This window comes from Artemia franciscana, chromosome 1, assembly GCF_032884065.1.
Source record: "Artemia franciscana chromosome 1, ASM3288406v1, whole genome shotgun sequence".
In the NCBI taxonomy this organism is placed as follows: Eukaryota; Metazoa; Arthropoda; class Branchiopoda; order Anostraca; family Artemiidae; genus Artemia; species Artemia franciscana.
Window position 1 is genome coordinate 25,797,479 of NC_088863.1, and position 27,946 is coordinate 25,825,424.

The 27,946-nt window shown below is 35.7% G+C and overlaps 1 protein-coding gene across 1 annotated transcript in view; it reads left to right on the forward strand.

Moving 5' to 3' along the window:
- Window positions 1-699: 699 nt before the first annotated feature.
- LOC136027491 (kynurenine 3-monooxygenase-like) overlaps window positions 700-27,946 on the forward strand; it is a 54,940-nt gene continuing 27,693 nt past the window's right edge. The window contains exons 1-5 of the mRNA XM_065704805.1: window positions 700-837; window positions 8,543-8,612; window positions 12,192-12,431; window positions 15,631-15,718; window positions 20,330-20,501. Coding sequence (XP_065560877.1) covers window positions 787-837; window positions 8,543-8,612; window positions 12,192-12,431; window positions 15,631-15,718; window positions 20,330-20,501 — 621 coding nt within the window. The 5' untranslated portion in view covers window positions 700-786. The remainder of the gene's footprint in view (window positions 838-8,542; window positions 8,613-12,191; window positions 12,432-15,630; window positions 15,719-20,329; window positions 20,502-27,946) is intronic.

Sequence of the window (27,946 nt, forward strand, 5' to 3'; positions counted from 1 at the left end):
AGAACCAGATAGTCAGAAGTCCCTGAAATCTCCAGTACGAAAGGAGGCTTTGTGGCAAAATTACATGTGAGAAAACGGTTTCTTAAAATTACTAAAGTGATTTGACAGAAAGAAGAAAACACACCCATAGAATAGATAGAATGGGTCACATATATTTTGCTTTAAATATGAGCTATAAAATATATAATAATCATTAATAATGTTTGAATTTTGAACATTCCCAAGATAAACTGATTTCCTGGGAGAATTTAACAAATTTCTTAAAAATTATTAAAAAAATTAAACTTCATAAAATTAAAAAGTTGAATAAAAAATATTAACAAATTAAACAAATTATTTAGATATATCAAAAAAAGTAATTTCTATTTCTATTTCAACAATACTTTCACTCATAATTTTCTCAGAATTTCAGAAGAAACAGAACTTCTCCACGACCTTACCACAAAAAAATTGCTTATACCACTAGTCTCATTACAAAACTATACAACATCATGAGAATATAAACACCTCTCACAACTTCTGAGGAGAATGACCACTTATCCGAGCATGCTTCCTCCGCAATAATGGAGACTGCAAATGACATAGTTGGTAGAAAGACTAAAGATGAAAAACCTTTAAACACCAATAACTTTTCGCTCAATCTATGGAGCTCTGAATTGTTTCATATGGCAACCCTGCTAATACCGGAGATCCTACAACTGCGGAGCCAAGTTTTTGGCCAAGCTTCAACATCCAGGTTGATGAGGGTGCGAGTTATTTAGTCGATTATTTGATTGGAACAAAGAAATGTCTAAAGAATCGGAAAAATTACACATTGCCGTGGTTGGAGGGGGATTGGTAAGAAGCTACTTTTAAAATTTATTGAGAAATCTCGATAAATATATGACTGTTCATATTATTGACTTACCAATAAAGACATACCATTCGACGCCTTTTTTATGCTCTTTAAGAATATAATAATCGCTTCTATTCCAAACCCAAATTTAAGCACTTTCTAACCTAAACTAGCCTTATAAACAATTTTCGCACTGAGAAAACGTAGCATTATTTTGTCAAAAACGACCGAGAAAACGGCGCTGAGAAAACGTATTATTTTGTCGGAAAACAACTGATAACTCATACTTCAATTGAAAATTCGTTATTCTTACGAGCTCAAAAAGTGCTTAAATATGAATTTTGCGAAAGAACCGATTATTTTATTCGTAAAGAGCATAGAAAAAGGTACTGAGTGGTATGTTCACTTTATTCGTAAGTTAATAATATGAACAGTCATATATTTACCAAGGTGTCGTGTTTCTCCCATTTTAGATCAATTTGGATGAAGTACGTTTTCATGATCTAATCTACTGTGGTAGCGTTTTATTGGAATTTTATCACCTACAATTATCACCTACAACAATAATAACTTATCTTTATAACTTTACAAATTTGAAAAACAACTTTGAAAAAACTAAAAATCGCATCAAAAATTTGTTTATATACATTTTAGTTACTTTTTTGAGTCGAATAATTGGGGGGGGGGGTCAAACGCAGTAACAGCCCCCTGGATTCAATCTTGACTCCAGTTTGTCATCACTATAAAGTATAAGTCTTTTTTTATTTATCAAGGAATAAAATTATGGAATAGTAACGATAACAGAATTCATAATATAAAAAGGTTTGGAGAATTTAGAATTAAAGTTAAAAGAAAACATTATTCTAGTAATGAGTTATATATACACTCAAGTCATTTTTTTCAATGGTTGTTTGATGTGTGTGGAGGAGCATATTGGAGTGTTAAGATTGTTTTATTGTTGGTATTTTTACGGCGACTCCAGCAGCACCTGAGCGAGGAAAGAACTAGGTATTTATTTGCTTTGTCAGTATTAGTTGTGTAGTTAATTTATGTTTATAATCGGTTTTAAGGTTATTTTCCTTCCTGGTGGGCCCCCATGACAAGTTGTTTTGCAATTTCATTAGCAGGACATGCCTATAAACAGTCCTAAGGATACTTTTATTCCTTACGCGCCCCCAAGACAATGTTCTGGATACGGTTTTAGAACTAGGTAAGTTCTTGAAAATCTGTTTTCTAATAATTTCTTTCCAATTCGATTACGCTAAATATTTAGCATTCTGTTATCCTTTATATATTAATTCATTACAAATGACGTCACAATTCTCCGTCTCTTATTGTCATTTAGAGAGCGGCTGTGACAATTACAAGTGTCACATATGTCGTTTTGGTCGAAAATGAGTTATGTATGTTTCGTGGGTAAACTTAGCACGAGGAATCGACTGGTGCAGTCAGAATTGTCTATGTTGTACCGTTATGAAGATAAAAGAGACATACCCAAGTTTTGACAGAGGAGGATTATTTTATGGAGCTATAATGGCATTTGTCTTCTTTTTCGTCAAGGAAAAAAGAGACAAACGCTAAAGGTTGATTAATTTCGAATTGGATCAAGAATACTTTTGACAGAAGAGGACTATCTTACTCCATAGAAGAAAGGAGATATACGCCATATAATGGAATACTTATGAATTCGCTCAGAAAATTTAAATTTAATTTATACCAGTGAAAAGAGCTTAAAAAGTTGGTTTGGAATATGTTCCCTTTATCTTCATTAATCTCACCCTCTGGATATAAAAGCACGAAGTGTTCGGATATTCTCGGCGGAAGGGTTGCCTCCCCTAGTCATTCGTCACTATTTCTAGTGATTTTCTATATTGCCAAAAAACAAAAAATCACTAAATCAGCACATAAATCACTAAAATATTGAAGAAAATCACTAAATCAACCCAAAAAACAATGAAATGAAAATCAGCACATGAATAATAGATTATTGAAGAAAATCACTAAATCAACCCAAAAATCACTTAAATCTGGTGTTTTTTGTCACTGGATGGCTACCCTGGCTCAGTGGTTGTCACGTCAAAGTTTGCACATTTGAACCAGTCAAACGTATGATCGGAAGCGACATTTCGATCATAATAGTGAAAACAAGTTTTTCCCAAAATTCAGCTTCCTCAAAACAGTAGTTTTCGGTATTTTTCAAAAAATAAAGTCAATTTTTTCGGGGGGGGGGGGGATTTATTTGTGCACTCTTTTGCGGGTGCAGATCACTTCCGTGCAAAAAATGGAGATCAAATAAAAAAAAAACATTTCTGGAAAAAAGTAATTCTTGGAATTAACTGACATTGATACCGTTTTAAGGAGGAGGTAGTTGCCACCGCACCCCCCCCCCCCACTTAAAGCATTAAAAAGCAGCCCCCTTCCTGTTCATGTACTATTTCAAGGTGGCTATTTCTTAATGATGGGAATAAACAGTGGAGTTAAGACTTGAAGTGAACAAAGATTGTTGCTTCACAGCCTATACTACATACATACAGCGCTTCATCTGTCCAACGAATAAGGAATTCTATATTAACTTGTGTTTTCAGTGAAGCGCTAGTTTTGCATAATCCTAAAAACTTACGGAAATGTCACCCGTCAGTTTTTTGTTCATTTTAAGCTTTGCTCAACTCCACCAGAAATACTCTTTCAGAAGGGCCTTGTTGTTTAAAAATTTATTTTTGGACTTTTTTTTTGTTTTTAGAAGAAACTTTGCAAAACTGTGAATAATAAACTTGGATACCACTTTTTGTTGCTACTTGGAAGGAATACGAGTAAAAAACATGAAAATTCTCTTACTTTACTGCCCGTCAGCTTTCATCTTACGAGCCCTGTGAAGTAAGCCTCGCTAATTATGTTGCGGAGCAACACTACTGCTATTGCAGCTGCTTTTTTCCCCCATCATTTTCTAGACTTTGCCAGAACAACGGTTATTTCCAGAATAAACCGTTTCATGACTGTCCATGGACTGGAATAAATAGTATGCAGTCAAAGCACAGTTAAAGACAGAGTTTGACAATATTTCTTACATATATAATTTTACTTTCAGAAGTTCTCTAATTACTCATTGACCTCATAAACAATAACTTGCAATAAGCAAATTGCATCTGCAAACGTAATACGGGAGCATTCACGTTTATTACGCACGAGATATAGTTGTACATATTGCTCCGCAACACAGACAAGGTGCTAAGGGGTCTTGGCACCGGAAGTCTAGTTAGATTTGATGTTTTAACTTCCTATCAGACACTGTCCTCAGCACGGATAGAGAGTGCCACCCGCAGATGGACTCCCTTGACACCACAGACAAGTCCCCAAAGAACTTTGATTCCACTTCAATGAGAAATTGAAGTGACCGTAAAAGTAGTGGTATTTATTGGCGACATTACCATCTCCCTCTTATGCTGTGTCTTTCATGTCACCACTATGCCGAACTAGAGTTAAGCTCATGGACGCCCATAAGGGGGGGGGGGTAACCCCCCTAGCTGAATAACGCTGCCTTATATTTGTATTAATTAAAAAAAAATCCCAAAATAAGTTTTTCAAGGAAAAGTAAAGAGGTCCATTAAGTCAAAAATGGGCAGAAATGAAGTCAAATCATCTTCCAAGCATAAAACTATCACAAATCACTATCAATAAATAAATAAAACTTAAAACAAACAGAACTTAGAATGAATAGCCGAGTCAAACTCAAAAACGAGCAAAGATTAACATTACTGATGCTGACAACCCCCATGCCTCCTCAATACGTGAATATAATTTAGGCTTTCCTGAAAAAAAAAGCAACAAGTGACCGTGGATTGTCAGTTTAATATACATATGCTGATATTTATTCCTTGAAGTCTTATTTTTTTTTATTTATTTAAGTAAAAAAAGTGAAAAATTTAAAACGTATTTTGTTTTCAGTAAAGCGCAAATTATGTTCTGGTCTTGAAAAGGCATGGAGGTTATCATCCCTACTGATATTAATTTTTGCTGGTTTCGAGTTTGACTCGGTTATTTATTCTAATATCTGTTCGTTTTGGGTTTCATTTATTTATGGATGTGGATTTGTTTCAGTTTTGAGCTTGGAAGATTATTTGACTTTATTTCTGCCCGTTTTTGGCTTAATGAAGCTCTACTTTTCTTTGGAAAGCTTGTTTTGTGCAAAAAGTTTTGTAAATTAATTTCTATTCGTTTTTTATTGAAATTTGTTTTTTTATTTGTTATGAAAACAAATATTTATATCTTTTAGGTTTTTTCTATAAGAATCCATAGTTTGGCTTGCTATTTGTATATTGGGAGAAAGTTTTTCAACAGTTTTTAATCCTGACACAATCAGTACTTTTAAAATTTAATTTTATACCGCCTCAAGTTGACCTGAAAAAATAAATCTCAATATCATTCCCAGATGATTTCTATCTATGCTCTTTGGTAACTTGGAAACACTTACGCTCTATTTTTTTATTTAAATTTTAAAAGCAGAAGTTGTAATAGCAGTAGCCCCGAAAGCTTCAACTTAATACCCCCAGTCGTTCTCCCAGTCGATATATTGCTGAAGTGTCTTAATGGCAACCATAAACACAATGCCTTTTGATTTAGTTTTAAAGTAGCATTTAGTTTTTGCTAAATGCTACTATACAATATATTCAGCATGTCAATACCCCACAATTGCATATTTGTGGGGGGTTGACATGCTCAATATCCCTAAAGACATAGTTGCTGAACCGTTCTACTATGCCGACTAAAATAGTTATCTCAAAATTTTGACTGAATTTGTCTGGGAAACGAATCGGCTTTAGAGACGGGCTGATTGTCCCCCCCTATCTCTTTTTACTCTTAAAAAGGACACTAGAACTTTAAATTTTGTTTCGAATTAGCTTCTTTAAATGTTTCAATGGTATTTCTAGCTATTATAGAATGGCGCTGCCTATGATATTGCTTATATGCCCTTTTGAAAACTTGCATGTATACACTTTTTTCGTTTAATTGGAACTCCCCCTAAACGCTTCCTAAAGGTTTCACCTTAATACTCTTAGCGTCATTAGTTACAGTAACTGTAGTGGTAATATTAAAAGTATACACATGGGGCCCTTTGGCTAATTCAAAATCCCCCCCAACTTACTCTTAAAGGTCTGACTTAATAATATAAGTTGTTCTTGAGATATTGCTTTGTCACCTTTTTGAAAATTCACATGCTCATAGTTTGTTTTGATTTAGTTCAGCGTCCGCCTAAACATTTCTTATATTTGATTACTGAAGACATTGTTATATTGTTTTTGGATTATTCATTACAAAATGTCTCTCTCGCAATTTCGATCTAATGTGTTGGGGAAAAGAGGATGTCAAGGGGGGGGGGGGGGTAGTTTCTCTCATCACGCTTTACTCTTAAAATAAAACTAGAACCATACATCTCCAATCAAATGAGCCTCCTCTAAAGTTCACAAGACCACCCTTCATAAAAACCTTTCCTGTCCACGAGGCATAAATTACAACCCTTATCCCCAGATTCGGGGGGTTGTGTCAACCCCAAAGGCCTTTTTATGTCATCTTTGGACTATTTTTGGAAGAATGGTTATCTCAAAATTTCTATCGGATGCATTTGGGGAAAATATGACGTGGGGGTTATAGCTGCCCTCCGATAAATTTGACTTTTAAAAATTCAACTTAAACTTTCGATATCCAATCCAATGAGCCCCCTCCGAATTTCATACGACCACCCTTTTCATAAAGGCCTTATATACTCTCGGGGCATAACTTACAACCACTGCCCTGAGGACTTGGGGGTTCTCATCCTCAAAGACATAATTTCTGGACTTTTAAATTACGTCAAACAAAATAGCTATCTCGAAGTTTTCATTGGAAGTGATTGGGTAAGTGATGGGTGTGAGGGAGGGCTGATTGCCCTCCAGTCACTTTTGACTATTAAATAAGGCATTGACCCTTTCAATTTTCAACCGAAAGATCCCTTTTCGAAGTTTCTTCGACAACAAATGGCCATCTTCGTTTCAGACGCGTTTCGAGAAAATACGACGTATGCGTGTGTGTGTGTGTGTGGGGGGGGGTCTACCCTCTGATTACTTTGAATTATAAAAAGAGCACTATAAATTCTGATTATCAATCCAACGAGCATTCTCCGAAGTTTCTACGACCATCCTTTCTATAAAAATCTTATATGCCCCAGGGCGTAATTTACAACCCTTGCTTTGAGGGCTATGGGAGGTCATCCTCAAAGACAAAATTTCTGGACTTCTCAACTAAGCTGAACAAAATGGCTATCTCAAAATATTGATTGGATGTGTTTGGGAAAATTATTGGTATAGGGGGGAGGGACTGGTTGACCTCCAATCATTTTTGACTGTTAAAAAGGCCACCAGAACTTCTGATTACCAATCAAGTGAGCCCCCTCCGAGGTTTATATGACCACCCTTTCTATAAACATCCTATATATCCCACCAGGGCATAACTTACAGCCCTTACCCTGAGGGTTGCCGGGGGGGGGGGGGGCTTTCATCCACAAAGTTATAATTTCCGGACTTTTAAACTTCGCTGAACAAAAATAGATATCTCAAAATTATGATTGGGTGTGTTTGGGGAAATGATTGGAATAGAGGGGCGGAGGGGGCTAGTTGCCCTCCAATCACTTTTAACTATTGAAAAGGGCACTAGCCCTCTCAATTTCCAATCGAATGAGCTCTTTTTGAAGTTTCTATGGTAATTCTTCCTATAAGAAGTGCCCTGGTCTAAAAAAATAATAAATAAATAATACATTATGCCCACATCGCTCTTTACTTAGGCGGTGCTGTTGCGCTGCCTACAATATTTTTGTTTTGAGATTTCTGTTATACAGCATTGGAAGTACCGGTTAGACCAGGTAAGCCCTCACTCCTAAAATTCAGTCTATGGGCTCCCATGGTTAAACTCAACTGGGTTATCTTTCCACACAGACTTTACCAGGCCCATTCCCCTGTCTGTGGGCTTGCTTGACAGTAGATAGTGGGCGATCTAGTGCAATAGACAATTACAGTACAGTAGACAGTACACTAGACCTACTGTCTACTGTGTATAGCTACCTTCATAATATACAAGTCTTCAAAACGTTTAGATTTGATAGGGGAGGGGGAAAGACAGGCACACACCTAGGATTTTTTTTTGGGGGGGGGACAATAATAAAAAAAAGTTATTTAATAATTTGAATAAGAAGTGCTTAGTGCTTAGAATAAGGAATTTCAGGTGTCCATACACTTCCCCAAAAATAAATTCTATTACCCCCCCCCCCCCCCCCAATTTCTTTAATATGCTCCAATGATTGAAGCTAAGGACAGGGAGGGTAAATATACTCTTATGTAATAAAAATAAAAAACAATTCAAATGAGCCAAGTTGTAAATTGTAAGAAACTGTCTTCTCAAAATTCTCCTATCTGACAGCACACAAAGTAGGATTTCATCTTCCTTTTGAAACTTTTAGGATAATTTTTATCGGTTTAAATTAAATTCCTAATTTGGTTGATTATAATATTTTGACGGGATTTGAAAATTGAATGCCTAGAAGAAGTCAAAACTAAACAGGCGAGTTTATTCTAGATAGGCTAGTTACCATATCAGTTAAAAGTTAATCAGTCCTACTCGATTATCATAACTTGTTCTTTTTTGCGTTTCAAATGTTTAATTATTACCTGTTTGTTATTTCAGGTCGGAGCACTTAATGCATGCTACTTGGCAAAGAGAGGATTCGAAGTTCACGTTTACGATCTTAGAGAAGGTAACTGGTTACATAATATACCATATTTTCTCAGTTTTACGTAATGAATGTGACTGAGGGGTTTCCAACTTCCAGAAATCATGTACATCAGGTGGTGCGTACCAAGCTTGTCGCAACTGTGCGTGACATATGGCGCTGCGAAATAAAAATTAGATAGTGAAAAGTAGGCAACCCATCGAATGTGACATCATTGGTATAAAATTTAATAAGAGAAGTAACATACACTAGCTGTTCTGAACGATACCAATTGCTTGGGAGATAATCGCCCCCTAGATTTTTGCTCCCCTCTAGATCGAACAAAACACTTTTGTCGGTACCTTAATTGAAAAGTAACTATTTTTTGGTATTTTTATTAAAAATATTGAAAAAAAAATCAAAATTTCCCCCTGGCATAAATTTGGAAAAATACATCTCCCTCCAACATTTTCATAAATTGGTGCCACATGCTCTTCTGCGTTTTTCTCCTACACTGTTTTAATTACCTTCACTACTTGAAATTTAAGAAATAACTCCCCCCCGCCCGATTTCCATGAAGCCATTGCACTTTCTAATCAAAAAACAGTATTTGCGATATTATCAATTAGTTTTGAGTAGTCCTTCTAGAAAATGGTATAAATTATAGTGACAGCTAACTAGCATGTTTACAAGGATATTTTCCCTTTATCATTTAAATTTTCCTCTCCGAAAAGTGCATAAATTACATATTTTGAAATTTTTTATTCCTCATCTATACCTTTTAGAATTTTTTCATAAGTGACATGATGTAAGAAGAATTTAAAAGAAAAATATGAAAAGAAAAAAATAGAAGAAAACAGAAGAAATATAAAAAAAGCATATTATACACATTAACCTTTGCTCTAGTTCTTCGTCTTCACATCCATATTCTATTATACTAGATTTATATACCACTGAATTGATTTTATGTTAGGCACTTATGTATTATCCCGACCACACTGTTTTTTCTTGATCTGTTTAAAGCCGGTTTCTCTGTATGTACTCGGATATAATCAGGTTAGCATCAGTGAGATAAACTACTACGCAGGTATATCTTAATTAAATATTTAATATGTAGGATTGGTTAGGTTATGCATTTAATATAATGCGTTCTGGGTGGCCTGCTTTTCATAATTCTCTGATGCAGTCTCCATAATTTTTTTTTTGCTAAAGCATAATATTTTCATCATATTTTTGGTATATTTCATTATGATTAGCCTAACTTCACTTCTTGAGTGTGGTCGGGATAATACGTAAGTACCTAATGTTATACTGATTCAAAGCAAACAATAGAGAAATCTAAATATTGGAGCTAAAAAACAAATAAACAACGTATATCCTCTCTGCAATATTACCATTGTGTTTGATATCTAATTTTTATATGTTACTTTTTTGTGGTCCCACGGTTTCAATGTTTCAACGTTTGACTGCAAAGTCGCTATCTTTCGATAGCTGAAATCAGAGGCGCCATTTGGACCAAATCTTGGGGTGGGCATAAACTCCATATTCCCCCCCCCCGACTCACTTTGTGTTGCGTAATCATCTAGGTAATGGGCATTTGACATAACTCGAATTATGTATCTTACCTACTTTCAAAGTTTACAATAATTAATAGCAAATAGCGTAATTACCCCAAGGGTCGTCAAGTAATTACGCTCTTTGGTTAATAGGCGTGCAGTAATTTCAAATCAATTTGACAGAATGGCTTATGTTGGACATGATGGATTATTATGGCCGGCAAAGGGCCCTTTGTGGTGGAAGCTTGGGCTTCCCTGGAAAATCAGGGGTGGGTATTTGCCCACCCCTGACCCCCTCAAATGGTGCCTCTGGCTGAAATTCAGCATTATCTGACTACTAGAGTATGTTTCTGACACTTGTTAGCACTTGCTTGTTTCTATGTTTCTATGTTAGGTTTGTTTCTATGTTTCTTTCTTTATAGGGATGCTATAACAACCAAGCAAAAAGAAATCCAAAAAATTAAGACGAATTCCTAGTAATTTCTTCTAAATTCCTTTGAAAAGGGGGAACTTGTTTTTATGTTTCTGACACTTGGATGGAAAAATACCTGCGAAAAAAACATAAGAAAACCCGAAAAGTTACTTACGTATTATACAGATCACATCTGAGAAGTGAAGTTAGCTTTCTCCCAATGAAATTTAACATAATAAAATAATTCATTATTAAAAATATAATTATATTTTGTAATAATATAATTATATAAATATAATGATATTATGCAATTAAAACATAATACTTTATAACAAAATTATGGGTACTGTAACGGAGAATTATGGAAAACAGGCCGCCCAGAACGGACTACATTAAATACCTAACCTAACCAAAAAACCAGCATTATATATTAAATATTTGATCGAAATATACCTGCACCGTAGTTTTTCCACTGAGCCTAAACTAATTGTCTCGAAATCCACCACCCCTTTTTTTAGATATTGCAGAGAAAATTTCTCGTGTGTGTTCTGTATAATGCGTAAGTACCCCGGAAAATGTTCCTATTTTCTAAATATATTTTGATTATTCTCTAAGAATAATTCCAAGCAATTTTACGATTTTGGTTCTGTGAATGGATAGTTCTGAAACTAATGAATCCCATAGCAAATTATGCCCCGGTTTACCAATTGTTCTAAATCTTAAAAGCTCCAAGGACATTGAAAATTAAAACTGATAGTTTTGGTTTTTTAAATAGAAACTTACACAACCATATTATCTTGAAAAAAGGAAAAAAGATCGACCGAGTCCTTTGATTTTGAATTAAAATCAAGTTGCCTCCAATCCATGACTGATTGGAGAAAAAGGCCATGACAGATAGTCTGAGTGGAGAGACAAGGCTGGCATAAGCCCTTTTCGGGAATGTGTAACAATGATGTCATTTTCACTTGTTGATAGATTGTCTATCATCCATCCATCCAACTTGGGGCAGAACTACGGTATATAGTCATAGTCGTAGAAGGCGGAATTCGCTTTATAATGAAGTATACCTGCCAATGCAGTTATACAGTTTCTGGTAGTAGGAGGAACCATATAAAAAAAATTGGGGTAGAAAAATCACCAAAAAACAAGTTAAAAATATATGGCAATAATCATCATAAGAAAATATAGCTTGCCTTCAATGTGTAATTGTTTTTGGGATTAGGCTAATTTATGAATTTTACGTATATAAAACGTCGTCAAATTTAACTTATTAGTTTTCCTTATTTATTTTAATGGTTCAACGCGACAACGCTGATGAAAATGTGGCTCTTACCCGTCCCCCCCCAAAAAAAAACAACAACAAACAACATAATTTGCAACATTCATAAGAAGAAACTTTGAAAACTGGAGTTATCAGGTAAGAATAGACTGAAGATGGTTCCAGATGGGGGGGGGGGGTCGAAAATGTTTTATACTGATTTGCTTGGCATTTTACTGAAACCGGTACTTCGCATACTACTTTTTAATGGGATGCTTAACTTTTGAAGTGACTATGGAAATCAAATAAATAAATATTTTCTGCACATAATAAAGTAACAGATACTATTTATAATTACTCTTATTTACTATTTGTCTCAATTTTCATCTCTTTTTTAGATATACGACAACTTGAGCATGTTCCTGGTCGATCTATTAACCTTGCTATGTCTGTCAGAGGTTCAACTGCTTTGCGAGGCGTTGGCTTAGAAGATGCGATAGTACGAGATCATGGAATTCCAATGGAATCTAGAATGATTCACAGGCCAGATGGCTCTACTTATGCTATTCCTTATGGCAAAAAGGGACAATGTATCTATTCAGTTGGGAGGCGATTCTTGAATGAAGCGCTTATCAATGGTAAGCCATTCCAAGATTTTTTGGCTTGTTTTAAATAGCAATAAACTGATTTCGTGAATTTTTGACTGAGTCATTCAATTTCCATTTGTTTTCCTGGAAAAAAGAATACTCAGAAGTTTGGGAAATATTCAGAAAAAATAAGCCCGTCTGAAGCGCATTGCCCCCTAACACCCTCTTCTTCTTCCCAACAAAATTTTAGCTCCTTTTGGCCCCGGCAGCGATCCCTGAAAGTTTTAGTCTAAAAAAATACAATTTTTTGGCTTATTTTCGGCCCATTTTGGGGGGAACTAATTAATTAAAAATATTTCTTGTGGATAGGGTCTATTTGATTTAAGGAGTCCAAGCTAAAAGCTTCAAGCTTATCGACAAACAATCTAGGCCTTATTGGAGTCACATTTTTGGGGACCTGTGTCCCCCCAATAAGTTTGTATCCTTCTCACGGCCCAATTGTTGAGGGGTCTGTACCCACAAACTATTTTTTTGTACATTAGATTCCCCTTGGCCCAGGGACTTTCAGCTAAAAGTTTCAAACTGGTCAGGGGCAACACGTTTTCTTAAGCCAGTTTTGGATCACTTCTTGACACACATGTGTTTTTTAAGGGATATACATTGATACATTCTTCCATTGATATATTAATAAATTCTTCCATCGAAAGACTAAAAAGGTCTGAGGCCAATCTGGCTGCCACAATCAAACAATACCCACCTTCTTCCCCATGTAAAACATATTTGTAAACAATGGTCAATTTTTACAGTTTATAGAGGCCTTCCCATGGGGCTGGGTGGATTATATCATCCCTGGAAGCATGGTTACTGTATTTATTCACTATTACGAGAAAAATAGCTATCTATAAGCTTTCAGAGGGTCAGTTACAGGAGTGCATGTTAGTGTCATTTTTTAATCGGCTAATACTCAAAATGCCCACGACCATAATGCCCACGATTCAAAATGCCCACGGCTCAAAATGCCCACGACTCAAAATGCCCACGACTCAAAATGCCCATGATTGGATAATTGTTAGGTTCCAGTCCTAATTTGGGGATGGGACGAGGGGTTTCTCACTCCCATAACCCATGTATACAGGGTGCCAGTGCCGGGAGGATCTGGGAGGGTGCCATTTCATCCTAGACAGGGTAAAATCCCAAACACCAATCCTAAAATGTTATTTATAATAAAAGAATTATTCTTACCTTCATGATGCTAGTTAACTGGTTTATTTGTATCTCCTGGTTTTGCTTTCTGTGTCGGCACAATTTTATACGACATTGCTTCTTTACTTGAACACAATCAATTCTAAACTGATCAAGAAACACAGAAAACAATTATTTTCTACCCACCTGGCACCTTCCACTTTTGTCAGTTTTTACCCCGTCTGAGATGAAATGGCACCTCCTGGCACCGGCACGTGGTGTACATTCACCCTCTAGGCACCTTCCACTTTTGTTAGTTTTTACCTGTCTAGGATGAAATGGCACCCTCCCAGCACCTCCTGGCAACTTCCACTTTTGTCAGTTTTTACCCTGTCTAGGATGAAATGGCAACCTCCTTGCGCCTTCCAGCACCGGCACCCAGTGTATACGGGTTTGGGGAGTAACTAACCCCTCGTCACATCCCCAATTTAGGACTGTAACCTAAAATTTATCCAATCGTGGGTATTTTGAGTCGTGGGCATTTCGAGCCGTGAGCATTTTAATCGTGGGCATTTTGAGTTGTTGGCATTTTGAGTCGTGGGCATTCTGAGCTTGGGTAAAAAGATCGTGGTGATTTTTGGAACCTCTCTGTTTCAGAGTTCAACATATATAACTCCGAAAAATATTACTAAAGCTTTTAACTCACAATCGAATCGGCCCCTTCCCAAGTTTCTGTGATCATCCCTTCTACCTGAAGTGGTGGGGGAAAAAGAGAGAACAAAATAATACATGGGACGAGCTTGAAGAATAAAGTAATTTGTTATGTAATTCATGAGTATGCTTAAAAACACCATAGTAGCTCTAGAGACCAGTCCAGAGTTGAAAGAACCTTCAACATGGTTCACAAAGCTCGTACCGCACTATTTCAAATTATAATTTCCTTTTTGATTAATCTGAAGATGAAAGATGACAGATTGCCCAAGAATGTCCTTGTCAGCAACCGTTCCTGGCCGAACGAAAAGCAGGTCACCCCCGAATAGAATGGTAGGTTGTCTCAAAGAAAGATTTGGGGGAGATGGAAACTTCTTGGGAGGATGTAAAGAGGGAAGCTTTAAATAGATTGGAATGGAGGGGAAGCCTGTGTACCTATGTTGGCCTTGGATGGCTTGTTGCTGCGATAAATTTCTAGTAGTAGCATAGTAGTTGTAGTATTTTAGATTATTAACAATTTCTTCATTTATTGTCTTTTAAATTAGAAATTAATTATCTTCAGGGGTGAATATCCATCATTTTTATTCGGAAGGGGGGGGGAGGGGGGTCCATATCTGGATAGTCAAGGGGCGAATCTTCAGCATTTTTATTTGGGGAGGGGGGCAAGAGGGTTCCATATCTGGATAGTCAAGGGGCATGGGATATATAATAATCGTTTCTTCACATTATTGGGGGGCAACATCCCCCCCCCCGCTCCAAACTTCCCCCACACCCCCAACGACGCCCCTCACTATCTTATGTTTTGCTATCCCTCTTTTGTTGACAAAGGACTGTTCTTGATGAGATAAAAGTATACAAAATACGCTAAGAGTAGTGGTCAATGTGATAATATATTGCATTGATAAAGTGAATAGTTGTTGGGATTGATAAAATTTCAATTATATAGTTCTCATTGGAATCTCCACTGTGCCCCCGACAATACATCTACTAAAATACTAATCCTTGATTGACAGTTTCGCAATGATTGTAAACTGGAAATAGGAATGAACTGTATTTGTGGTTTTCGAAACATTAATTTTTCGATTTTTCAACCCCCTTTTATTTTTATTTTTCTCTATTTTTATTTTCTTTGCTTTTTCTATTGATTATCATCGGTTTGTTTTATGCGCAAAATGAAATCTTTATTAATTTTTTTCCAAACAAAGAAAAAGAAACAACACACAAATACAATAGTTCTAATACCAAATTTTGCTGGCTTTTTACATTTGATTTTTATGAACTGTCAAAAACCCTGTATGTTGAAATTTTCTTTAAAGAGAAATTCTGATATCTATTATTGCCCTTTTGTTTTTTTCAGCCGCGGAACAATATCCGAACGTTCATTTTCACTTCCACCACAAGTTAGTCTCAGCAAATCTATCAAAAGGTCAGCTTACCTTTGAGAAGTAAGTTTTTTTTTGTTTAATATTGCTTAGTTGGTGTTACTGAAAAGCTGTAACTTATATTTTTGTGTTTTGAAAATCAATAAGGTACATAGAGTTAATGTTGTAGAGTATTAGTAACCAGGATCCACAGAGCTGCAATTTTTTTGCCAAAATTCCATGCACAAAAATAACAGCCTATACTGGGGACCTGAAAAGTACTCCAAATCTCCCAAATCTACTGCTTCTCTACTTTTAAGGCTTCAATCTATATATATAAAAATAAGTTGTCTGTGTGTGGATCTGTGGATCAGGTGACGTCACCTGAAAAAACTGGATCAGGTGACGTCAAAACTGAAAAAACTAAAAAAAGGCAAAAACTACAAAAAAAACTAAAAACTAATAAAAAAAATAAAAAAGCTAAAAAACTAAAAAAACTAAAAAAGGCAAAAACTACAAAAAAAACTAAAAACTAATAAAAAAGCTAAAAAACTAAAAAAACTAAAAAAAGGCAAAAACTACAAAAAAAACTAAAAACTAATAAAAAAAATAAAAAAGCTAAAAAACTAAAAAAACTAAAAAAACTAAAAAAAGGTAAAAAACTAAAAAAACTAAAAACTAAAAAAAACTAAAAAAAAAGGAAAAAACTGAAAAATAAGCTAAAATAAAGGTAAAAACCAATAAAAAACTAAAAAAAAACTGAAAAAACTAAAAAAAGGCAAAAACTACAAAAAAACTAAAAACTAATAAAAAAAGTAAAAAAGCTAAAAAACTAAAAAAAATAAAAAAACTAAAAAAAGGTAAAAAACTAAAAAAAATAAAAAATAAAAAAAAAACAAAAAAAAAGGAAAAAACTGAAAAATAAGCTAAAATAAAGGTAAAAACCAATAAAAAACTAAAAAGAAAAAAAGGAAAAAACAAAAAAAAATTTTCATCTAAAAAACTAAAAAAAAATAAAAAAGGTAAAAACTAAAAGAACTAAAAAAGAAAAAAATAAATGACGACACTCAAAGAGAAAGCGACCAGGACAAAAGGAATGTTCGATTAGCAATCAACAAAGCATCGGGACACAGGGAGTATAAATGACGACCAGGACATAAGTAAAAAAAAAAACTAACAAAACTAAAAAGAAGGTAAAAACTACAAAAAAACTAAAAAGAAAAAAACTAAAAAAAGGAAAAAACTACAAAAAAACTAAAAACTAATAAAAAAGCTAAAAAACTAAAAAAACTAAAAAAAGGCAAAAACTACAAAAAAAACTAAAAACTAATAAAAAAAATAAAAAAGCTAAAAAACTAAAAAAACTAAAAAAACTAAAAAAAGGTAAAAAACTAAAAAAACTAAAAACTAAAAAAAAACTAAAAAAAAGGAAAAAACGGAAAAATAAGCTAAAATAAAGGTAAAAACCAATAAAAAACTAAAAAAAAAACTGAAAAAACTAAAAAAAGGCAAAAACTACAAAAAAACTAAAAACTAATAAAAAAAGTAAAAAAGCTAAAAAACTAAAAAAAATAAAAAAACTAAAAAAAGGTAAAAAACTAAAAAAAATAAAAAATAAAAAAAAAACTAAAAAAAAGGAAAAAACTGAAAAATAAGCTAAAATAAAGGTAAAAACCAATAAAAAACTAAAAAGAAAAAAAGGAAAAAACTAAAAAAAATTTTCATCTAAAAAACTAAAAAAAACTAAAAAAGGTAAAAACTAAAAGAACTAAAAAAGAAAAAAATAAATGACGACACTCAAAGAGAAAGCGACCAGGACAAAAGGAATGTTCGATTAGCAATCAACAAAGCACCGGGACACAGGGAGTATAAATGACGACCAGGACATAAGTAAAAAAAAAAAATTAACAAAACTAAAAAGAAGGTAAAAACTACAAAAAAACTAAAAAGAAAAAAAAACTAAAAACTAATAAAAAAACTAAAAAATCTAAAAATCTAAATAAACTAAAAAAGAAAAAAAAAGAAAAAAAAAGGAAAAAAATAAAGGAGAAAAACAAAACTAAAAAACGAATGTATATACAGACCGGGACACCGGGATACAAATGACGACCGGAACACAGGGAATATAAATGACGACCGGGACACAGGGACACAACTACAACGGGGACACCGGGGGAAACAGGGGGATATAAATGACGACCGGGACACCGGGACAGGGAATGGTCGATTAGCAATCACCATCAACAAAGCTCAAGGGCAATCATTAGAATCATGAGGTATAGATCTGAATACAGATTGTTTTCCCATGGACCATTATATGTTGCATGTTCAAGAGTCGGTAAACCTGACAATCTATTTATATGCAAAGACAATGGGACAGCAAAGAATGTTGTATATTCGCAAGTTTTACGTAGTTAAAACCATATATATATATATATATATATATATATATATATATATATATATATATATATATATATATATATATATATATATATATATATATATATATATATATATATATCTATATTCACAGGTGGGACATAGGGACACAACTACAATGGCGCGTAACTATTATGGCGCGTAACGACTTACGCGCGCGGGGGGGCTTGGGGGGGGCGCGAAGCGCCCCCACCAACTAGGTGTTGGGGTGGCGCGAAGCGCCACCCCAACAGCTAGTATATTTATAAAAATGGATCTTAACGTGAAACAAAAGTTCAATTTTGACAAAAAATCCGGCTAAAATCCTGGGAATCGACTTGACAAGGCCTACAGTCCAAGATAATCAGTTTTTCAAAGTCAACACTGGTAATGATTGTGTCTTCATGGAATATTTAAAACCTAAGAATGGAAAGACTGGCAACCTGAACTTGAAAATACCTTCACTGGCCCTAATCTCTCAATGTAACTTGGCGTCCAGAGATAACCCTAACACACCAGGTCCTTACTGCAGTGCCTCCCCCTTCCTAGAAGAAAAAACCAGAGGCCGTTCAAGTCATCACAGAACATCGTGAAGAAGGACGTCGAACCACTAGACGTCGAGACAAGTGAGACAATTCATGGGTTGAGTTCATTCGACCGCAGATAGGGGACAAATAGCTTTGGCAGAACCTGGTCCAGCCGCTTCCTTCTACCGAATTTTGGCTGACTAGCCTGCGCCTCGTCTTAAAAAGAAGAAGAAGAATGTCTCCCTTATTAGACTGTAGATCCATTGCTGAAAATCTCATGCAACTAGCGTAACAACTGTACAAACTAATGAGAATCATTTTTTATTCTTTAGCTGAATGGGGTTACATTTTTGACTGTAGCACACACAGTTGTGCTAGAGCACATCTCATTAAAAACAAATAATATTAAAAAAACACTCATATACATAAATTTACAGTTTTGTTTTCGTCTGAGAGCTCAAATATTTGATTCTAATGGAAATTTTTATGTTTCAGTAGTAAATATATCTATCCCCTAGGAATGGAGTTAAAATTATGTCTACTAGGAAAAAAAACATGATTTTATTTAAAATTAATAATTTTTCACCAGAATTTTTTTTTTTATCAATAGCATCCAAATTTTTCAAAAAACGAAACTACATATTATTGTGCAAAAACTGTTGGCGATAGAAAAATCCTGATTGTAATTTAGATTTTCCAAAAAAATACGGGGGTTGAACAAAGCAACATTTTTCTGTGTAAAAATCGGTGTTTTGATTAACATGAAAAATAATTGCCGGGAAGAGGGAGGGGATAGCCAGAGGATGAAAAGATCTTTTGCCGAAACTGTTAATATTTTTTGAAAAATTGCAAAATTGTGTCCCTTTTATATAGATATTTATCTTCACAGTTCCATGAAGTACAAGATTTGACCGATTTCGATCTTTTTTTCGTTGAGATCATTGGGAAGAACACAACTTATACCAATAATTTGAACAATCGGAATGCTCAAAATTATAATAGGAGCAGAATACTCACTGCCCAGGAAGTAGTAGGTCTATTTACGAAAGATAGCACTTAAATAGAGGGTACAAAACACAACAAAATAAATAATGCACAAAGGATAGTATTTACAAAAGAAAAAAAATCCTCTGACCTGAACTTAAATTGAGGCTGCTTAATGTTTGATATGTATAATTTTTAAAATGTTTGGTTTTAATTATGTCTCATGTAACACATCCTTCTTCAATAGCATTCATTTTTGAGTAATGTGTTCCAAGAAGCTATAGTACATCCACAGGGATGGATGTAAACAGGGATGCTAATTTTTTTTTTTGGGGGGGGGCATAATGTATTTTACTTGATGGGGGGAGCAATTTTTTCAATGAAAATAAATCATAGGGTATTTTTCAATGAGAATGTCAGAAAAAGGTATTTTTAGAATCCAGGGGGAGGGGTTGAGAGGAAACAAAAATATGGAAGGGTATAAATGTTTCACCCTTCATTGGTGCTACTGGATACAAATATAAACGCTGACCAGTTTTGCAACATCAATTAACTGGTTTTCGCTTATATTTTTCTGTTTTTGTGTGTGTGGGAGGATAATTGCCCTTTAAAAAAGTTAAGGTTACTTTAAATTTACGCCGACTGGTTATTTGAGCTGGTAACACACCCACAGGTACGATTAAAAACCATTTTAAGGTAACTGTCTTCCCAACATTTAAACAAACGAAGAATTTTCGTTGAAAAATTTGAGTTTTTTTTGCAGTTTGACAAGCAAGGAAACCCAAGAGACAAAAACGGATTTGATTCTTGGCTGTGATGGAGCGTATTCGACCGTTAGGAAACAAATGATGAAAATGCCCATGTTCAATTATAGTCAAACATATATTCCAACAGTTTACATGGAACTGTGCATACCACCTGATGAAAAAGGCAATGTATGTTTTTTTACGTTTATTTGATTTTTTTCCTGTTTTTTTATTTTGTATCCATGTTGAGCCAAACGAAAAGCAGGTAATCCTTGAATTTGGTCAGAATTTTATGAAAAGGTGTGAAGATTGATTTTTAAAATAAACTAATGTGGAGGAGTTGTGTGCGCAGCTTTATTTTCCTCGGGCGGCTTGTTGCTGCAGTGAGCTCTTAGTAATAGAAGCAGTAGAAAATTAACACAGACAAAACAACAGATTTCATGATCTTTTACGACAATTAGTTCGATCACCTCTGGGGAAAATAATAATACTACAATACACATGTGATTCTGCGGTAACCTATAAGCAGATGCTTTTTTTTAAAATCAATCAGTTTTGAGATTGTAACTGAACTCAATAGTGACTGAAACAGAGTTTTCAGAAAAAACAGAGTTTTCTTAACAATAGATACATAAAAAAAATTAAATCTTTTATGCTGATTCAAAATAAACGAAGTTTTACTAAACTTGATGTTACCAATCAAAAGTTGAGGGCCTGAGAAAATTTACCCAATTTTGGAAAAAAGGAAGATACGTCCCCAAAACGACCATTGATCTTCATAGCAAGTAAGCGATTAGATTCAGGATATCATAAAACCTAACTGTAGAGATCTCAAGCTCTTATATTCACAAATCTGGAACTTTGCAATTTTTGCTGGAAGAAAGATCATGGATGCATGTTTATTTGTTGGTGTTTTTTTTTCAAGGGTTGAGCGCATCGTCCGAGTAATCTTGCAAAATCGGAGACGACTCATTTAATCTATATATTTAAAAATAAGTTGTATGTATGTTTGAGGACTGACGTCATTATAAGGATTGAACATTATGACGTTATGCATGTATTTTGACGTCATTTTTATATAACGTCATTATAAGTTGACGTCATTATAGTATATAAGGCTTTGGATATGACGTCATTATAAGTATATAAGGGTTGCGATTAAAAGATAATATTTAGTATAAATCCTACAATGGCAAAAGAAACAGTCGAGGAATCAAATCGTGCGAGAAATTTTAGTAGGCTTGCGTCTCAAAGAGAAATTACCAAAAAATCGTGCCGAGGAACCACAAGAACAACGTGAAAACAGACTCGTGGCTCAAAGAGATAATACCAAAAGAAAGCGTGCCGAGGAATCACAAGAACAGCGTGAAAACAGGCTTGAGGCTCAAAGAGATAATGCCAAAAGAAACCGTGCCGAGGGATCACAAGAGCAGCTTGAAAATTATCGCCTGGCATTCAGATACAGCCCAGTCGATGATTATAGCTGGAGTAGATAGCTTGAGAAGATGAAACAATGGGAATGTGTTGCGCCTCAGGAAAAGTTAAACTTCCTCTACTGGCTGCACCACCAGAGACATTGAAGACTTTGTTTACTGGAACTACGTCAGAATCTAAGCGTTTTTTATTAAACATCGGAAAATATAACTCATGTTTCCAAATGACGTCGTTTGGTGCCCAAATCGAAAATCAAGATCAATTTATGCCTACTTTCAAAGTAAAAGGGCAAATTTATCATAGAGCAGGGTCCCTTCTACCATTCTCAGGTGAGAATCATAAATTTTTACAACTTTACTTCATCAGTGATAGCAATTCTGAATTCAATGCACGTTGCGAAACTTCTCCCAACGTTGAAAGGACTATCCTTTCCCAATTTCAAAATCTTTTCCACGAAAATAATGATTTAGTGCACCTGTTCAAAAAAATAATCGATTTGATGCCTACTGATACGCATAAAATTGTTATTTTCGCTGACAAAACGCCTGTTTGCGAACATGTGTGTAGATACAATGCTCCAACTATCGACAAAGTGGCAATCGTTATGGTCGGTGATCAGTTCTTACCTCGAGATATTATTCTTCATAAGCGAAACGCTCAGTTGGTAAGAATTTCTGAAACTCATCGATGCTACGATGCCCTACAATATCCTATCATTTTTTGGGATGGAACCGACGGCTATCACTTTAATAATAAATTGATAGATCCATCCACTAACAAACAAACGGATAAGAAATGCAGTGCAATGAATTATTATTCTTATAGACTAATGATTCGTCACAATAAAGAAAAGAAAGAAAGAAAGAAAGTTTATTTGAGCCCTACGGCCATACACAACATGATTTAATAATACAACACTGCGCAGAACACACACTCAATATAAAACAATACTTAATTTCATTCACTCGGGCTCGACTGAGCCTCTCCCGCCTTTTCCACATATCTTGCTATTTTGCATATGGTTCCAGGCATCGAAGACCTCAGAATATCAGAAAGCAGTACCAACCGATGGTCCCCCCAAATTTTATCCATAATACTTTCAAGCTCCTGGCACTCCATGAGGAAATGGGCTAAATTATTATCCTCTTTTCCGCAATACCCGCACTTACCATTTTTATCCTTTTTTTAAAATTCTGTCCCCTATGTACTGGAAGGCAATTTCCCCTCAACTGGATCCATGATTTTAAATATGTAAAAGGTAAATTTACCTTAAAATAATATTCTTCCCCAAAAATTTCTTTTACTTTACTATATTCCTTCAGTGTTTCCGACGAACGTACTAAATAACCCCACTCTTGTATCTCTTGGTCTTTCAATCTCTGCATAATTTCTGGAAGGCATTGTGTGTTTCCGGGTCCGTTTCCTTCCATCCACAAATAAGGGAAGCCTAGTTTCTCAAGAGATTTCTTGATTTGTTGAGTCGAAGCAGTTTTCCTATTAATTCGAAGCAAATCATTATAAGCTTGTTTAGCCAATCGGTCCTCCGGAAGTTGGGTTAATATCAGCCAAAACTCAAATACCTGATATAGCCGGTGCAATTTCAGTGAGAAGATGCCGAAGTCTCCTTTGATTAGCTGGTTATGTGTTGTCTAGTGCAGCCCGAAGAGTCTTTTGTAGCATCTAAACTGGATTGATTCTAGCTTCTCCGCGGCCTCCAGGCCCCATATCTCAGGTCCGTAATGGATTGCCGGTTTAATTTTTGAATCAAATATTTGCTTAAACATTCTTAATGACTTCGACTTTTTCACTAGGTCATTACGTAATATTGCACCCACTGCTGCTTTCCCTCGCTTTGACATTTCGCTCACATGTTCCTTCCAACTGCAGTTAGGTGTCAGGGTAAATCTCAGATATTTCGCCTTTTCCACTACCTTAATCTCTTGTCCTTTGAACCGAAATTTCTCGTTCTCGACTAAATTCCTTCTTCCTCCTTTATTGAAGATCATTATCTCCGTCTTCCCGAGGTTTAGACGTAGTTTCTTCGATTCAAGGTATTCTGCCATCAGGTCAATTAAAATTTGTAGTTCGCGAGCTGTTTTCGCTACTAATGCCATGTCGTCGGTGAACAGCAGAGCCGAAATCGTTCTGTTGCCGAGCTTAACGGTTGGGTCCCATCTTTTCTCCAAGAGTTCTACAATGTCGTTTACGAATATTCGGAATAGCCGAGGTGACAGGGCACTTCCTTGTTTAGCACTTCTTGTCTGTTCAAATATCCTTGAGTCTCCTTTTCCAAACACTCTAATGACTGCTTTTGTACTTCCATACATATTAGCTACCAGCTGTGCAAAATGACCTGGTAGTCCAATTTTAAATAATTCCATTATCAGTAATTCCCTATCCACGCTATCGAAAGCTTTTTGGAGGTCTAAAAAAGCCAAGTAAAATTTGTTTTTCCTCTTTCATATTTTTCAGAAAGGGCATGCAGTACAAACATTCTTTCTACTGTATTGTATCCGACCCGGAAGCCTCCTTGCTCTTCTTTAATTTTTTTGTACACTTCAAGCCATTTTGACAGTCTCACATCAATAATTTTTTCAAATATTTTACTCATCGTTAGAATTAGGGATATGGATCTATAGTTGGAGTGTTCCTCCGTATTTCCCTTTTTGAAAAGCGGCAAAATTACTGACGTCTTCCATGCTTCGGGCCATTTACATGTGCTAAGAATTGCATTGAAGATGAGGACCATTATGGGAGCGAATGACAGTGCGAACCTTCTATAAACCATAATAGGGATTCCATCCAGCCCCGGCACTGTGCCCCCTTTCTGATTCTTCAAAATGTTTTTTATTTCCTCCTCCTTTGTTTCCTCCAGCAAACTGTACTCATGCTCTTGGAGTGGGAAACAAGTTCCCTCCGTCGGGACAGAATTTAGCACTCCAAGAGGTGTTGTATCGTTTCCTATTTCAAAATATGGTGGCCATGTTTCTTGTTCTGGGCATAGATTTTCTTTTCTCAGGGTTTTGAATTTTCCTCCAAATACTTTCATGCCATTCATTTTAAAACTCTCCGGTAATTGTTTTATATCCCTTATTTCCGCTTCTCTTTTTTTTGTTTCAATAACTGTTTATAATATCGCTGGATAGCTTTCATCTGGAGAACTACTGTCACTTTTAGGGGGTTCTCTTTGAGGGCCTTCACTTTTAGGGGGTTCTCTTTGAGGGCCTTCACTTTTTCTACTATTTGCATCAATTCTTTTTTCCTTGCTAAACATTCATCATCAAAAAATTCCTTTCGCTCGCTCTCAAGGGACACTTTAGGCGTTATTTCATGAATAATTCCGTTTAGCCCGTCGAACATCTGATCGACTGGTAATTTACCTTCTTTCGAGACCTTCAGTTCCTCTTGAACCTTCTTATCAAGTAATCTTTCTTCCATTTTGTGTATTTCTGATTTCGACATTTCTCTTTTTAAAATTTCTTTTCTCTGGAAATTTCCTCTATGCTGTGTTTGTAGAGCATTCGTCGGAAACTTTTGCAAGATTTCTGTTAAAACTGGGAAATGATCTGAACCTACAAAGGGGAGAACTTCTACATTTCTAACATCCATTGCGTGGGAGACGTCCACCAGTACATAATCAATAACACTCCCTTTCACACCCGTAAAACACGTAAAGTCCCCCTTACCCTTATCATTCCCAAACCTCCCATTCCCTATAACTAGCCCATTTTCTCCACAAAGATCCAAAAGCCTTTTACCCCAAATATTCAACTTCCTACCTTCGTCCATGCTACTTCTTGTAATCCTGTAAGCCTTAGGAGCTGGAACCACTTCCTCACAAATCACTGCATCCACTACTTCTTTTTTCACGCTGGTGTACGCGTTAAAGTCTCCCAATAGCGTTAAACTATGGTCATGGTATTTAAATTTCATTTCTTCAATCTCTTTTTCCAGAATATCCCAAGTATCTTCATTTGTGTAGGAACTGTTCTGTGGTGGTAAGTAAATAGATCCGATTACTATCTGCCGTCTGTCAAAAAAAAAAGAACTTTGACCCAAATTATATTTTCCGACTTACTACTTAATCTCTGGTATTTTGACACACTTTTACACTTTAGCAGGACGATAATACCCCCGTAATATCTTCTGTTCGACGACTCTCTTCTTGACACTTTTTCTACATAAAATCTGTCAAACAGTAGCGTTTCGTTGGGGTCATGCCAAGTTTCCACTAAAAACCCAACGTCAAATGCACTCATGTCTTTCGATATTTGCTTATATTTGTTCTTTAGCCCCTGGACGTTCCAAGTGATCATTTTCATAGTTTGGGCATGGCCGTCGGCATGCTAGTTTGAGTCTTCCATATTTTCATCGTACCGGTCTCTGGTTGGGTCCGGATAATTTATTCTGTAGTAGTCTGCTGTGCTTCCGCCTCTTCTAACATTGGGGGTGTCATATCTCGGACCTCCTCTGTTTTCGTGCGCTTTCCAAATTGGCTGGCTCTGTGGTCTTTGTGAACGATTATTCAGCTTATTGCGTCCTTCTGGGCTGGTCATCTGATCCGCTTTCCTGGAGGGCTTAGGCCTTGGGTTCAACCCAGATTTTCCAGCAATTACTTCTGTCGCACTAGTCTGACTATTCAGTTCCTGGTGAATTTCGGTCGTGATCGCCGCGTTTACTACTGTCTGGGTCGAGGAGGCACTATCCATTGAGCTCTGAGAGTCACTTCGACCACGGGGGGACCTAGGCGTTGTTGTATTTTTTCGGGTGACCTCTTTCACTTTTTTTACTCTCTTCATCATAAACCAAGAGAGTTCCATTGACAAAAAGTTTTGCCCCCCGTAATCTGACGGGTTTCCCCTCTTCAATTGCTTGGTTCATGACTATTTTTAAGTGGCTTCGCACATTTCTTTCCTCCAATATGTAGTCCGGGGTCATAGACACTCCGTCATTCCGAAAAGCACTGCCGCTTTTAAGAATAACGTTTCGGGTGTCGGCGTACTGTAATTTCAGCAAAATTGCTCCAGACCTCATCCGGAAAACATCCTTTACCTCGCTACGATGGAGCTTTAAAGACGAAATTCGGGTATTCAGATACAACAACACTTCTTCTTTAAGCGTAGGTAATGGTGGGTCTCTCTGTCCTAAGTTGTAAATAATCAAGTTCGTTCTCTTCGCTTCGGTTTGTATATACCGAATATGGTGGTTTGCTTCACTAAGCTCTTTCCTTGTTACTACAAGTTCTTGACTAAGCCTTTGGTTTTCTGCATTAATGTGTGCGAACTGTCCTTTAATGAAGCTTATCTCTGTCATCACTTATGGCAATAAGCCGAGTTTTGCGTTAATCTGATCAAGCACTGACTATGGTGCGTCTTCTCCCACCATATTGTGAAAGACCGCCAAAAATTGTTCTTGTCGGCTCGAAGATACTCCAACTCCTCTTTCGATAATTAAAATCTGAAAATCAGACCGTTTAGTCGTAATCTCGTGCCAAATCGTCTTCCTTAATTATGAGCCAAACAATCCGTCCAGTTTCGTTTTTAAATCTGTATACTCTCACTATGCTTTTCACTTAGTCGAGCGAAAAATGAATTTATTCAATTCAGATCAAATCAGATGCACTGACTACATTTATCCTTAAAAATATCCAAATATCCGAGCATCCAAAATACTTGTGCCAATAATCACACGTCACCAACTGTCAGAGCTAGCGAAACGACTGCATTGAATGAATGCTAGATTTGAACTGATATATTAAAATTAAAATGCCGTCAATTGAATTATAAAATGTAAATATAATAAATATTATATTTTAAAATGCCGTCAATTGTTTCACCAATATATCATTGATATGTATGCAAAGATTGAATCAGAACGTTTGCTATTTATCCGTCTGAATCAGACCAAGATCCGCTCAATACATTCATTTTCGAGATGCAGTTGTAAATAACAGTAATACCAATAACGTTGGAAGATTACCGATTTTACTTTCGTCATATGCTGGCAGCCCCGTCATATGCATGATTATGCTCAAGATGCTCTCTCTATGGTCGTCCAGATTTATTTATTACATTTACATGTAATCAATCTTGGGACGAGATACAGCAGCTTTTACTTCAAGGACAATCGGTGGTTCATAGACATGACATTACGGCCCGTGTCTTCCGACAAAATTTTAAATCACTGATAAACTACATAGT